Source organism: Habropoda laboriosa, unplaced genomic scaffold (genome assembly GCF_001263275.1).
Source record: "Habropoda laboriosa isolate 0110345459 unplaced genomic scaffold, ASM126327v1 scaffold181, whole genome shotgun sequence".
Taxonomy (NCBI): Eukaryota; Metazoa; Arthropoda; class Insecta; order Hymenoptera; family Apidae; genus Habropoda; species Habropoda laboriosa.
This window is the reverse complement of record NW_017100301.1, coordinates 230,126-246,983: the sequence shown is the minus strand read 5'-3', so window position 1 is coordinate 246,983 and position 16,858 is coordinate 230,126. Positions and strand designations below refer to the sequence as shown.

General features: G+C 40.9%; 1 protein-coding gene across 1 annotated transcript; it reads right to left on the bottom strand.

Moving 5' to 3' along the window:
* Positions 1–1,169: 1,169 nt before the first annotated feature.
* LOC108573964 (kinesin-like protein KLP2) lies at positions 1,170–4,585 on the bottom strand. The gene is given in 9 exon segments (XM_017936457.1): positions 1,170–1,460; positions 1,547–1,735; positions 1,737–1,923; positions 2,005–2,241; positions 2,363–2,512; positions 2,610–2,770; positions 3,023–3,172; positions 3,247–3,394; positions 4,521–4,585. Coding segments are annotated over 9 exon segments (1,578 nt in total).
* Positions 4,586–16,858: the final 12,273 nt, after the last annotated feature.

Genomic DNA, 16,858 nt, shown 5'->3' with positions numbered 1-16,858 from the left:
ATTTTCTTATCCTCGCCATTTTGTAGAAACGTCGCCGCATGAACGAATCCTTCAAAGGTTTAAAGAAAGTAGAAAATGTGTCGAGACAACAGAAAATGATGTAAGTAACATGCATATCATAAAGTATATTTTATTTGCTTTTAAAATTTTCTCATATATTGTAAATATGTTATTTTTCTTTCTATATGACGAACATATATAGGATGATACGTACACGAATAATGATATAACAATAAAAGAAATTGCAAATTCAATTGCTTTGTCTGATAGTACACTTCTATCTCCACTGGATAACACATTTTCTGCATCTGTCTTAAATAATAATTCTTTACCAGAACGCACAAATTCGTGTAACTCTATTGATTCTCATGCTGAAAATATTACACAAACATTAGATATTTCTTCAATATCTGTGCAATCCCATGTTCAATCTGAATCAGAAATTTACATGGAGGTAAAACTTGGCTGTTTATATTTTATTTTATTGGTTACTTTTGAATAATATTGATAATATAATTGCTATGCGATATGTAATTCACTATTGATATAAAATTCATATTACAGGATGAAAACCAGGAGAAATAACGACTGTACCCTTACATCTAAAAAAGTAAAAAATATAAAACAATCAAGACTGCAAAAACCAAAAGCGAAAGTACTAGGAATACGTAGTTCTAACACGTAATTTCTTTTACAACAAAAGATTCTTTTTTAAATTTACGACACAAGTTTTACATTTTACGAAGCATTTCCTTATTTTGCATATTCTTTATAAGATGTCAAAGTTAAAAGAAATTTAAGTACAAATTTTTAAATAATAATTCTTTCTCTTGTTTTACAATATATGACAATAGAAATGAGATGTTCAATAATTATTTACGCAAGAGATTGCGTAACTCCATTATTTAGAACCTTTATTATTTAGAACCTTTTCAAACAAATGCAAAAATTGTGTTAATCGTACATTATTTCCGGTAAAAAAGGGAAAGTACTGTGACTACATGTTGAACACAATGAAAAAATTATAAAATGAGAATAGAAAGGTGCATTTTACTTATTTTGGAAGAGAAGAAGATACGGTATTGTTTATAGAATTACTAATAAATTTTTGGACTTTAAGTATAATAGAAGAATAGAATCAAATCATCGAAGAATAATTAACTTTACCGTTAGCAGTAATAGACGAACCTCTTACGAGCAATTTTATCATGTAACTTATGGGAATCTGCTGTTGCCGTATCTGCGACGCTTAGTAAAGTTTGGGCTTGGTGCAATAGACACTGTTCTGTATTTGTAGACTTTTCTACTAAATATTTTTGCTCATTCCGTTCTTGTGCTATCAGTTTTAATCGATCATTTGTCGATTTAAGAGCGTTAGAAGCACTATTTAATTTGACTTTGGCTTCATGTAACTCTTTCATTTGAGTTATATTTTGTAATTCAAGTTCGTTATATATTTTCTGAAAAGAGAAAAAGCTACATAACAAAACCAAATATAGATTCAATAACAAATAATTAATAAAATTCGTATTAAGAAGTAAATTACTTCTTTGTCTTGCATAGTTTTTTCAAGTGCTTTTATACGATTAAGTTTCTCTTCTATCTCCTTAGTCTGTTGAGAAATTAATGCTTGCATTTCTTGATAATTGTCATTTGCAAGATAAACACCGTCCCTTTCACGCGTTGCCAATAAGTCTCTCCGTAGTCTTTCAATTTCTTCTGTATACTGTTTAAGACATTTTTTTTTTCGAAAGTTTCTGATTTATTTCGGGGCGATTAGTAATATTTTTTGCACGATGTGCGTAATCTAATGTTGACAGTGTTTCTTCAAGGTTAATACTAGCAGCAGATATAGTTGCAATTAATGATGTTTTCGTTCGTCCACCTAATGATTCTTGTAGTAATCTTGTAAGTTTTGATTCCCTGTGCAATATAAGATATAAAAATGCAACAACTTATATTAGCCTTCATATTGTAAAGAAATAGAATATCTGTTTTTGTTACCGATAAGGTATATGAGGTGCCCTTTCAACAAGAGCTGTTATAACTCTGCCAAGTGTTAACAAAGATTGATTAATACTACCAGCTTCTCTTGCTCTTTTGTCAACAGAGCCAGATCTTCCAATATTTTCACTACCTGCTAGGACCACTAGATTTAATTTTCCTGTTTTCAGAACTTTTTCTTCATCAGTAGTATTTTCTTTCATATGTATAGTAATTGAAAATACTATACGAGACCGGCTATAATCATTTTATTAAACTTTATATATTGATATTAATAAAAATATATTAAAAATCACAGAAATATACAACTTCTAAGTGAAATTAGATTTCAATAGTAATAAAAAATAAAGGTAATGACCTAGATTGAGCGTTCATCAATGTTGCAGCAGTTTGTCTCTTTTCTGATCCCTTTTCAAGAATTTTGTACACTTCACTTTTATTGTGTACTGTTACTTCATTTAACCCATGAATGATTACTGCACCTTTCTTTGATGTATCTTCATACAATCTATTCAATGGGTATTTAATATAGAATTAAAAAATGCATCACAATATAACTAAATAATTCAAAATTATATGTAGTTTAAATACTTTGTAATATGTACCTTATTTTAGTTGCATCGTCATTAGGTGATAAAAGATCAAATAAATCTCCATTATAAAGTTCTAGAAAACTAACTCTAATTGTGTATTCTTGTGCTTCCAATAATTGCAATTTGTCAAACATATGACTTAAAGACCTTGGTATTATACCAGCAGATGAATCCTATAATTATACAATTACATGTAATATTGTTATATGTTATATTTTAATATTGTAGTATCTTTTCTTACTACAATTTTAAAAAATATGTTTGCTAAGCTTTTTTAAAAAATGTAACGAGCATTATAAACACTCATAGTGAGTAAATTTTTGTTTTCAAATACCTAATACACATACAAGTATAAGGAATGTTATTGACAACATATTAGAGCACATATTATGTAAATAATGTTATAGAAAAGAATTATCACTTACACTTTGCCAATACAAAGTTGAATCACTGTTAATTCCTTCCATTGTGAATGTTTTTCCTGTACCAGTTTGTTCATATGCAAATACTGTACAACTACATCCAGCCAAAACTTCATCCAACAATGGATTAACAACAATATTATATACTTCAATCTGTTAATTGAAAGTAATATAACTAAATATTATTTACATTAAACTACCTGTTCTAATTGTAGAAATAAATATACCTGTTTGGAAGAAGGTTCAAATACATTATCAAATTTATATTTTTTCGATAATTTATCATAAGGACGCTTGTGCACTATTACTTCCTTATTATTAAGAACTTCCACTACGGTTGCAGACTTATTATTTCTCTCAAGATTACTTATAGGTCTTATAAAAGAAAATATTAAATAATAACAAACAATAAAAATTAAAACTACTAGTAATACCATAATAATTCCTTTTACATAAAAGAACATTCAACTTGTAGGGACCAGCTACAGCGGAAAACATTTGGCGAGCAGACTACCAGCACGGTTTATGACGTGCGCGCTTGAAAGGCTATTTTTGAGGAAACCGTTTTTAGCTTATTTAATTTCTAAAAATTCGACAATGCATGTCCGCGTAGAAAGTTTCTCCGACGGCCGCAATAGGAAATTGCCCCATCATAAACCAAGGGTTTCCGAAAGGTACGCCGTACGAGGCCCAGAGGCCCGGACCGGCAGGTCACGAGTACTTGACCTGGAGGAAACTCAGCTGCCCGCCAAGTGACGTCATGGGAAAAACCTCTCCCGCCAAGTCGCACTGCGGTCCCCGAAAAAGCGCGCCAAGGGCGCAAGGGACACGCAGCGACTTGGAGAGAAATTACCTGATTGGTTAACACCGATGCGACGGGTTAACCAATCAGGACGATTAACAGATAGCTAAAAGTTAGTAAGAACTAGCGCGGCGGGAGGAGGCCAGTCAGGCACGGACCTCCAACGCCGACAGTCCATTTCAAAAAAGATCGTGCTACTACCGTGAGGGTACTTAGCGCAATCCTACTCACGTCTCGTTATTTTATAATAATAACAACATTCCTTCAACCTAAACATAGTAGAAGCGACAAACATTTCTGAATGTTAATATCTGTTTTTTCCACTTTATTATCTCCTTTATGATAAGAATATGATTTATAACTTAACATAATAACAAGATAAATAATTATTAATGTTTGAAATTTCTTTATACTTCAACATCTATTACTTCTGTAATTTATATAGTCCACTGACATTTCACTATGATATAAAGTATACAGAAGTACAAATTATAAATGCAAATTAAAAATATAAACTAATGTTATCACAATAAACATAACTTATGTGTCAAAATATTGTCATTTCTAATTTATTATAGCATTTTGATAAATAGAATAATACATTTTAAATCTTTTGACTTATAATTTCATAATTACAGTTTTATAATAAATAAGATATATTTAAAATTATGTTAATTCGTGAAAAAATCATTTACTTACCTAACACGGACAAATACTTGTATTTGCTGACACTTTTCTTTTTTGCCAGCTCGTGAATCACTCATGTTTGTAATTATTTAAATTATATCAATTTTTATTATTTCAAAAACTTTTACGTCAGTACTGTGTAACTATTTCTTAGATTGGAAATGACGAAAATTATCCGTTAACCCTCGCCCAGCCAACCCTGGATGACATTGACTCGTAACAAACACGCGACAGTTTGTTTACAGTTCTCCAAAACATCTACAGCGTTGTATTTATACAGGGTGTCCCGTAACTCCTCGAACATCCGGAAATGGCGGGTAGCTGGGGTGACTCTGAACAACTTTTTCCTTTTCCAAAATGTAGTTTGAAGCTTCGTTTTCGAATTATTAACGAAAAACACTGGCCAATTACAGCGCGCGTAGAGCCCGCGCTCAGGGACGGAGAACAGAGGCTCAACCGCGCGCGATCGAACAAATACGTACGCGTGACTTCTCGGTTCTCGATAGCTGTCAAAAAAATTTCACTTTGCACTGCTGTTTTTATAAGGCTTAGAGAAATGGTTTTTCGCCGTCATTCCGACGTTTGTATAAATTTTTGAAAAAACTGCAATTAGTTTGGATCGCGAAGAAAATAGCGAAGGTCGTTTTTACAACTTTTTTATCTGAGCTCGAAATGAATATCTAAAACATATGTTTTGTAGATCAACGTCAATTATGCACAGGGTGAAAATTTCATCGAAATCGGTTAATATTTCTATGAGCTACAAACCGCACTATCACGACTTTCGGCCTAAAACTGTAATAAATCTGCAGATTCTTACATCTTTCGATGCCTGTTGCTTGTTTCTCCATCAACATATTTCGATGAAATTTTATAATTGACATCGATTTCCAAAACGTATTTTTTTTCTTTTTCATGAATAACAAGTAAGTCGTTTAATAACTGTGTTCGGTACTTTTATTCGTTATCCGAAAGCAATAAAGTGTTTTATTACTTCTGAAAAACTTACCCATTCGTCCACGAATTAATCTGCTTCGACCGAACTGGGTCAGTGTGTCGATCCTGACCTATCCGAAACATCTGATTTTCCGACCGTGTCGATGAACTCACATGATCGTTCCTCGCCAAACGTCGCGCGGTCCGCGGGGAAAGTGTGGAAAAAAACAAAAGACTTCTCGGCGTTCTCGACGTCTTCTTTCGGCGTTCGACATTTATTGTTGTCGATGCCGATGTTTCTTGTGTCTGTATTAACGCTCATCGGTGAGCTCACTTCCCCGCACAGATCACTTCCTCTTGCCACAGGGAAAGGTTGGTATTTTATCATCATAAAATTCATTAATCAAATCCGACCGCCAGACCAGGGTATCAAACTCACATCGGCCCGCAATAAACCTCCTTGAGCGAACGCATCGAAGAAACAAAAACCTCGCGAACCTCTCCTCTCCATATCCGATGCTCCGTCGTCAGGACGACTCCGCGGGTCATTCTCCAACACGCGCTTGTGACACCCAACCCACACACAATACAATACACCACCTAGAGTGTAAGAGGGATTTACGGCCTCGCGAAATTCTTCGAAAGAATTGCGGTCCACGGGAAGCTACAGGAGCAACAAAATAATAAATTCATAAACATATCAACCTCTCCCTGTGGCAAGAGGAAGTGATCGGTGCGGGGAAGTGAGCAATGCCATTTCGGATATAAGAGATGATGGGCTGAATATTTGTTTCATCATGAAGCATCTTTGTAGAGTAGCGAGGGGAGCGACCAGTGATTATTTTCAGGATGCGGTTTTGGGTGACTTGTAATTTTTTGTGGTTTTGTTGACTGGTGTTTATCCAGACATGGGATCCATAAATGAGTATTGTTCTGAGACAAACTTGATACAAAGATAGTCTTAGATGACGAGCCAAGGGGGTTGATAACGGTATGAAGGGCGGCGGCAGCAGCTCTGGTTTTTTGAATTCTATCAAGAACAGCTGGGGTCAACGAGAATTTGTTATCTAGTATGACGCCGAGGTAGCGAATTTGGGAGGACCAAGGGATAACCTCACCCGCGAGACTGAGTGTGAGAGCGTCCTGTGGATGCCTTCTTCTGGCAAAGTAGATTGCTTGGGTTTTGGATGCATTTAGCGTGAGCTTCTAACGATGAAAATAATCCGAAATGGAGGTAAGGCTGTATTGTAGTCTCCTCACTAATACGGAGAATGACTACGAGGAGGAGAAGATGACAGTGTCATCAACGTAGAGTGCCAGCTGGCAGAAGGGTGGACAGGGGATGTTATTGATATAAATATTGAAAAGTGTGGGTCCAAGTACAGAGCCCTGGGGCACCCCCGCCATGACAGGGTGACGCAATGAGTGGGAGCCGTTGATTGATACATATAGGAATCTGTTGGTGAGGAGGAAGGAGGAAGTCTGGGGGGAGTCCGGCCTTAGCGAGTTTGAAGATAAAGGCGTCGTGCCACACGGAGTCAAAAGCCCGAGAAAGATCAAGTAAGACGAGAGCCGGGGTTCTCTTCACGTTTAGTTCATGAGCAATTAGTTGCGAGACTCGGATCAGTTGATGCGTGGTGGAGCAGCCAGCTCTAAAACCGAACTGCTGGTTGATAAGTATATCATTGGACTGGAGTAAATCCGATAGGAACGTGCGAAGGCACTTTTCGAATACCTTACCCATAATTGGGAGGAGACTGATGGGACGATAACTATCAGGACTATTCTTTGGTTTACCGGGTTTGTGAATAGGGGAAATTCTAGCGATTTTCCAATCGGTAGGGAAATAGGAAAGCTTAACAGCAGCTGTGAAGATGTGATACAATTGTAGGCAAATTCTGACTGAGGCGAATTTAAGCATAGGAGAGGAGACACGGTCGTGACCGGGGGATTTATTGTTTTTAAGCCCAGTGATAGCATCCTTTACATCCTGCAGTCGAATTGAGAGTACCTTGTCCCCTGTCACTTCGTCGGAGGGTAGATTGTCCAGTCGTTCTATGAACTGTGCCACTACGTTGTGGGCCAGCGAGTCGCGCAGGGATGCAGCAAAATATTCAGCTAGAATGTTAGATTTATCGGAATCAGTAGTCGCAGGTGCGCCTGATGCATTTAGGGAGGGGATATTTGATTTGCGATTAGTCAGTATTTTATAGGAACGCCAGAAGGTGGGATCGGTTTTGTTGAGAGATTTGATAGTGTTGTTCCAGTGAGCACTCCGCAGACCGAAGATTCGGTGTCGGATTTGCTTGGAAAGGTGGTTTTCCGTTAATTTGTGGAAAATCAGGCCGTATTTCTGCCACATCTTACGGCATTTTCGCCTCTCGCGAATGAGAGCAATGAGTAAGCTATCATTATATCTGTGGTTACAGTTGTTAGAGGATTGATAGCTTGTGGCTTTAGTGCGACAGGAATGCAAAAATAGTCCGAAAGTGTTAATAGTCGCGTCAATATCCCCAGTTGTAGATAACTTATAAGAAATTTTGTATTTGTGCGTGAGAGTTGCATATTTTTCCCAGTCAACCTCCAAGGTTAGGCCGGGCGGCGGTCTGGTGTTGGTTTCTGACTGCAGGAGAACAGGGCGATGCTGGATGGTAAAGTCATCAGTGGTATGACAACTGAAGATGTTAGGGTGATAGGGTCAGGGTGGACGATGTTATAGGGGTGACGTAAGATGTGTTCGAAAAGGGTATTCCCGTTTCTGTTGTTAGAGCGATTGTTCCACGAGGTGTGACGCGCATTGAAGTCACCACCGATGACGGAAGGGTACCCAATGCCAGTGATGGCATCGAGTTCTGGTTAAGTGAGCTTGGTACCGGGAGAGCAGTATACCACTCCCAGGAAAAGCGATTGATAGACGAGCTACGCAAAGACGCAGTTGGAGCTGAATTGAAAGTTAGGTTGAACTGCAATGAAGGGGATAGATCTGTGAATTAAAAGCGCCGCCCCTCCTCGAGGTGTGGGATTATCCGAGCGCACTATGGCGTAGCCAGGAATGGAGAACGTGTTATTGGGTGTTAGCCATGTTTCGGTCACGAGTGCTACATGTACTTCGCGCACGTGTAGGGCATGAATTAATTCCTGTTTTTTACGAGGAACAGAGCAAGCATTCCATAACATATATCTAAGGGAGGGGGCCATTACTAATGTTTATCAGGGCTGATGTGAAGGCACAGAATTGCTCCTGGAAGTTTTTACAAATTTGAATGAGATCTTGGATGATATTTGCAAGGTAGGTAGGGGCAGAGGCATGTGCAAGAGCACACAAGAGCATGTTCCGGTGTGAACTGTGGGGTCTGGTAAAACATAGGAGAAGTCAAGGGGCTGGTGTGCATTTGGCTCTGCGGCTTGCCCGAGAGTACAGCGTCTCGGAAGGAGAGCGATGGCCTGTTCGTATTAAAAAGATTAGTTGAGGTGGGAGGAGGAGGAGGAGGAGGAGGAGGGTCTCTTCTCCAGGTATTTTGTAAGTGCCGAGCACTTAGAGAAATTGGCCGTGTGATCTCCTGCGCAGTTTGCGCATTTGGCCGGAGAATCACGTGTTTTGGTGCAGGAGGAAGTAAGGTGGGGTCCGGCACATTTCACGCACCTGGGGATTACAGTTCGAGGAGCCATGCCCGAAGGCTTGGCACCTGTAACGTTGAGTATAAGGTTTTTGGGAATGAAACTTTTCCCAGTATACTCTATGATGAAAGAGGTAGTGTATTTGTGTGGGAAGGACACCTTATAAAGTGTAAATAGCGATTCGCGTCTGCTTCTTGGGGGGTGATAAGGGAGGGGATTATACCCTGAGTGCGGATCTCTGCATCGACTTCCTCAGGGGGCACGCTGGACAGGCCTCTGAGGACAACGGCGAGTGTTTTTTCCTCGTTGGGGGTGAACGAATAGAAGGGCTGGCCACCCTGAAGTAGTATATCTTTGAGCTTATTAAAGGCTGACATATCGTTAAGTTGAATTCTGGCACGGGTTCCCAAAAATTTACAGGAGAACGAATCCCCGAAGTGATTTTTATGGTTTTTATTGAGAGTAATACGACGGTTGGTAGAAGAAAAACTGAACTGAGGTTTTTATATTGGTAGAATAGGGAGACAGGAGTAGAGATAGATAAAGATAGAAATAGAGAAAGTGGTGGAAACGGAAAATTTGTAGAAAGTGGGGCCGTTTATCCTCGTGCAAACCTGGATGCCACATGTGCGTTTCTTAGGCTTCTCGAGGACCAGGACAAGTCTTAACCCGGGGAGAGACAAAAGAAAGGAAACTAAAATCTGAAGGAGTTGGAAAAGAGTAAGTTTGCGTGGAAGAATATAACAAGTTTTGGTAAGGGCTTGTTGGCAGTACACCTACACCTCAGTTCAGTTTTCTTCTACCCACCGTCGAGACGTACCCGCCGAACCGCTGCCGCAGGGCCAGTTAATGCGTAAAACAATTGTATTTTTCCGGCGAATTGTACATCTACCATCACACGATCGATGTTAATAAATTGAGGTGAAAACAGTGTAACGGCGTTTCCTCGCCCATCTCACATGTATGTATATATTTTTATATACTGAAATGTACATAATAGATATAATAAAGTATTTTTACAAACAAAAAAAGACCTAGAAAACCTTACTGACGAGTCCACTAGGAGGTTCAGGACGAAACGCCCTTAACCTTTCCTTTTTCGCCTATCCTCTCTATCTTTTTCCTCTCATCCTTTCAAAACCAACCTCCTCTAATTCCACGTGTACTATTGTACATTATATTTCATTTCGAACAAAATCCCTGATGTCGACGTCAAAAAGTGATCAATTTGACGTGGAATGACCCGTATATCATTCGCCAATGGATAGTGTACAACACTGCTCATACTTTAAATGCACCACCCCAAAGTTCGGATATGAATCCGATTGAGTAATATGTGGAACGAGTTTGAAGAAAGAATCAGAAAACACAATATAACAAGTAAAATTGAATTAAGAAATGTTCTTCTCAGTCTACTTCCGAACTTCACAGAGTGAGCACGTGTAAATAAGACGTTCGTGCGAGTATCGAAGTGTAAGTGATAACAATCAGTGTTATCCAAATATCGGTGTATGTTAAAAACTCTCCGCAAGTGCATAGTGTATAAATCAATCTAACGCACAACTAACAATGGTTTCTGAGTACAAGGACCATCGTTCTTCAGACGAATCCCAAACGTCCACCTCTAGGGAGGGTCTATCAGCTCCAAATCAAGCAAACCGTACCACTTATGTCTCAATGATTCAATAATGGAAACTTCTCCAAGAAAGATCAAGCGATCGTAATAGACTCAATCGAGGGAACTTCGATTAAGCATTATGCAAACGCGCTTCGAAAAATTACTAGTCCCACAACTATCTGCTTCATTTCCCGAATTTCAAATAACAGAGTTTGCGTCTACCTCGATTTCAAGAATACTGCCCTAGACATAGTAAACAAACACAGAATCACCATTATAAATAATACCACTGTGAACATTAAATCGCTAATTACTCCATCTAAACGAATTATATTATCCGATGTTTGCCCAACAATCCCGCACGATCTTATCGAGCAGGTTTTTAAAAACAATAATATCAGACTCACGTCTAAAATTACCTTTTTAAGAGCTGGCCTTCAAGAACCAGGATTTACCCATATTCTAAGTTTTAGAAGACAACTATTCGTAAATCCCGAGAATGTAAGAAAAATACCCGAGTCTTGCACTGTTACACATGAAGAAACCGTGTACAGAATCAGCTGTTTCCACTGTAATCAAGAAGGCCACATAGCGAAACAATGTCCGAAGAATAATCAAATCAACAATCCAAGTTGGAAGTGTTAGGAGCAAATGAGACACCTTATCCGTTCCTTCCAATTTCGCTCCTGCTGCCGATAATTCGGTGATGAGATCATCGAAGACAGTCAAATGTCGTACACGAGGTGTATCACCTTGTAATTTAAGGCTTAATAATTGTTTCCGTATGGCTAATTGAGTTGCCAAACTCTTTCTTTCGAAGAAAGTGCGTTCGTGCTGCACCCATGGTGGGTAGCCCAGAGCCGATTGAAAAAAAAAAAAAAACTAACAGTGAATATCAGTGAAATCAAATAATCCACCACGATAGCAAGCCCTATCGGAAAAGTGCCGAAACGCGCGGCCCCAAATGATGACGAGGGCCCACCCCGCCACTCCACCCGCTAAGACAAAGGTCTTACACATAGTACCGCCTGCCCAGGCAAAGGAGATCCTAAAACAAGCAGGAATCACCGCAACCACCCCCACAAAGAAGGCTACCCAGGACCGGACCGCATCCACCCACTCGGCCGCCGAATCCGAAATGGACAGCGAAAACGACGTCGCAATCCCAAACGTACATACATCGAACTCATTCGCGCTACTAAAAAACGCATCGGAAACGCCCCCCGAACCCCTAGTCAAGGACAAACCACCGCCCATTGTCCTCAACGGCACCCCGGCCGAAATCAATAAATTCATCCAGGAACTAGGCAAAATCACAAAACAGTTCCTCCTAAAAAACACGGGTAGGACAACCCAAATCTACACAAAAACAAACAAAGACCACCAAAAAATTGTGGAGATGCTCAAAGCCACGAACACCGAGTTCCACACCTTTGGCTACAAAGACGACCAGAAAAGGAAATACATAATACGAGGACTACCCACCACATTCCGGTCTGAGGACATCGCCGCGGACGTTAGCGACCATATCAAAAGTACCGTAGCAGTCCACCAAATGTCCAAATCCCAGCCGGACGGAACCAAACTCCCCCTCCCGCTGTTCATCCTGTTCACCCCACCGAACACCACATTGGGACATCGTAGAGCACTGGACGCAATCCTCTACCACACAATGCTTCAGGTGCCAGCTATTCGGCCATTCCAGCGCCCACTGCCACCTGAAGTAAAGATGCGTCAGGTGTGGCAAAAATCACGACGCGAAACAGTGCGATCGAATCAACACGCCCATCAAATGCGCAAATTGCGGCTAGCAGCATGTGGCCAGCTTTAGAGAATGTCCTGCCAGGGCAAACTACCAAGAAAAGAAAACCCTCAGAATCCCCCCCGCACACACCTACACGAGCAGACGCATGCCTCCGCAACCGACATGCAGGACGGAGCACTTCTCCTACGCCGACGCAACCAAATGGTCAACACATTGGACCGAACCGCAGCTCCAAATACTGCCAGCAGATACTCGACCGCACGGCCCCAACCAAGGCCAGACCCGTAATCCCCGTGGACTCGCCGCTGACCTGCAAGAGCTACACGAAGAACTCGCAAGCCTCGACATACCGAAACTAATAGCCGAAATAAAAACATTCTTACGTGAGTACAAGTCAGCAAGCACAGGTATAGAAAAGGCAACTGTTTTACTCAAGCACGCACACATCTTCGAGCACAATGGCCACTAACCCACCCCCTCCCCTAAGACTCATGATTTACAACATCCAGGGTATACGCAAGCATCTCCTCGAACTCCAACACACACTCCACTCACACAAAATTGACACAGCTATAGTCACAGAAACCCTCCTCCACCCAGCCGCTAAACTCAAAATAACCGGCTACAACATTACTAGACTCGATCGACGAACGCAAGGTGGAGGCGTCGCAATCATAACCAAACAACACCTCCACCTCACTCCCTATCCACTACCACCCATCAAAAACAACATCCTAGAAGCAATAGCCATCAAAACCAAACCACACAACCACCCACTCACGATCATAGCCATTTACAACCCTCCACGCAGCAAACTAACCACACGCGACCTCAAAACCCTATTAGGCACCACCCTCACCATCCTAGCAGGCGATTTCAATGCCAGGCACCAATTTTGGCACTGCGCAACAGAAAACCAAAACGGCCAAATCATTCACGACACAATCACCAACCACGCAGTCACCATATCCGCCCCAACCCACCCCACGTACATCCCACACTCCCCAAACCTCCCCCCAAGCACCATAGACTTCGTATTATCCAACAGAACCAACCTAATCTCCTAATCACTATAACCGCGGGCTCCTCCGACCATGTCCCAGTCATGTACGACCTCCCAGCCACCCATACACCCATCAGAGCCACCGTCACCAGACCCGACCACCGAGCCGCCGACTGGGGCAAATTCAAAAACACCATAAACAAGCAAATCCCAAACGCCAAGCCCAACATCTTCAACCCTGAGGACATTGACCGCGAAACTACCTGCCTCTCAAAAATCATCGCAGAAGCCGCAAACGTAGCCGTCCCGCAAAAACCCATCCGTATCCGGCCACCTAAACTACCTGACCACCTCGAAAACTTAATCAAAAAGAAAAATAGATTAAGAAACCTCTGGCAATCACACACACAACCCGCGGCCTGAAAGCCCTCCTAAATCTCTACACCAGACTCGTAACCCACCGACTAACCCAATGGCGCAACACCGAATGGGAAAACAAACTCAAATCACTAAGCCTGAAAGACAACTCTTTCTGGAAAATCACCAAATTCTTCAACTCCCCAAACCAACGAACCGTCGCACCACTAACAACCACAAACACTATAGCCTACACCGACGAGGACAAAGCCGAAGCACTAGCTTCTCACTACGCCCTCACCCACAAATCAGCCTCCTTCACCGCCCAAATAAACGCAGCCACCGTCAAACACCTGAAAGCATCACCATCACCATCACCCCCCGCCCCCCATATCAAACTAACCTCACCCAAGGACTCATCCGGAGTCTCAGAAGCAACAAAGCCCCGGGACACGACAACATCACAAATCTACTCCTTAAAAACCTACCGAAAAAAGCAATAGTCTACCTGAACTACATTATCAATGCTATCCTTACACACAACCACTTTCCCGCCCCCTGGAAACACGCCACCGTCATCCCAATACCAAAACCAAATAAAAACCCATCCCTCCCCTCCAGCTACCGTCCAATCAGCCTACTCCCCTCCCTCTCCAAGGTAGCAGAAGGAACCATCCTCTCCCGACTAACCTCCTTCCTGAACGAACGCAAGATAATTCCCCCCACCCAATTCGGCTTCCGCCAAAAACACTCGACCATCCACCAGCTAGCAAGGGTAACAAATGACATTAAAATACACATGTCCAATAAAAACACCACGGCAATGATCCTCCTAGACGCTGAAAAGGCCTTCGACTCAGTATGGATCGAAGGACTAACACACCGCCTCCGCACCTACAACATTCCCCTGCCTCTAACCAGACTAATTCACTCGTTCCTCACAAACCGCAGCATAACGGTCAGAGTAGGTCAGGCCCGCTCCCGTACCTACACCATAGCCGCAGGAGTTCCACAGGGCTCCGTCCTCTCTCCAACCCTCTTGAACATATTTATAGCCCCGGCCTTCAACGACCTACCCAAATCCACTCACATCGCCGGCTTCGCGGATGACATCGCCCTTTACACCGCCAGTCCATCCCCCCACAAAGCAATAAATCGCATCCAGAACGCAGCTCACCTAATAACCTCCCGACTAAGCAAATGGAAGCTCCAAATAAACACAGCCAAAACTGAGGCCATCCTGTTCACGCACAAAAGAAAGATCCCTCACACTCTGAAAATTCAAAACACTACTATCGAAACCAGAAAATCAGTTAAATACCTAGGAATCCACATGGACTCCAGGCTCACGTGGTCCAAGCAAACATCCGATGCAGCCCGCAAAGCCACCTCCATCCTGGCCAGATACTACCACCTAATAAAATCCCCCACCCTCCCAACAAAACTATAACTCTTACTGTACAAATCTATCATCCGTCCCGTACTCACCTACGCCTGCCCAGTTTGGCATACAGCTGCGCACACCCATCTGAAAAAACTCCAAGTAGCCCAAAACAAAAGCCTAAAAATAGCCATAAATCTCTCAAAACGCACCTCAACCGCCTACATTCATCGCACCCTAAACATCACACCAATAACTGCACACATAGGAAACATCAACACTAACTTCAACAACAACATAAAAAACCATCCAAACCCACTCATGAAAGGCACTACAACAAACTCCAAGCCCACTTGGGGCTAAAAAAAACCCGCACGCAACCCACCGCCAAACACACGCAGACACACACCACCCCCACAAAGCAGAAAAAAAAAAGAAAAAAACCGTGCTGACTGACTACTCACATAAGCTGCCAAACACTACAACCCCCCATCCCCCTATTAAAAATATAAACAAACCATAAATACTACTCATAAGTAACACAAATGCAACATAATGTAAATAATGTAAATAATGCAAATACGACTAATCCACTAACATAGCCTAAGCATCCGCTAACCACCCACTAACATCCCCAAACCCCCGCCCTCTAACGACTAAGTAAACGCCCACCCACCAAGCTTGTAAGTTTTTACTAAATTTTCCCTATGCACCGAATCTCATGATTAAATCCGCAAAACACACGTTCGAAGAAATCACCCAACCCCTCACCCCAGCACGTCAGATGTCCTAGAACAGGAAGCGTAACACAGCTCGCCTCCCCGTCACATTACAAATATAATGTATTCCTCTACAGTCATGTTAACAAATAAAAATAAATGGTAAATGGTAAAATGGCAGTGGGCATGCGCCCAAGATGTTTTTTAGTTATGACAACTAGCAGGATGCTACAAATTGTAAAAACAGTACAAACAGAAATTTTTTGCAATGTGCACATCTAACAAACAATATTAAATTACAATTACATTTGTTATTTTTTATATTTGGTGGAAAATAAACTACATTAATGTAGGAAATTATTCGCTATTCAACTATTATTTTTGGGGACAACCAAGAATAATGAATTGTACCTTTATATAAGTATAGACGCAAATAGTTTACGATGAATGAATGATTATATTTTTATTGTTTTCAAACAGTTGAAGAAACATAAAAGTAAAAATATAAAAATAAAATAATGTGAAATTTTATTAATTAAAATAAGAGTGAAAACAATTCTTCATTGTACAAAGATCTGAACTCAGATTAACCGCTTACGAAACAACCATCCTGTGTACTGGCTCACAGCCGATTGTTGAATTGTGCCTAAACTTCTAAAGTTTTATAGAAGTAATTTCAATTGTTTATAAAAAATGCGCATTGAAATGAAATATTTTACAGAATGTCATTTTTCAACTTCTAGATTCATCCCTGCAAATTTCATTAAAATCCTGGGGAGTTAAGTATGTAGTCTCCTTGATAAGTGATTAATATTTCTCAAATTTTTCATTTCACTGAAAAGTTACAAAATGAAATTACAAAATAATTAAAAATAAAAAGTAACGCCGGCGCACAGTGTTTCGACCAATGGACAAAAATCAGAAATTCAAAGTGTAAAATCTAAAAATTTTTT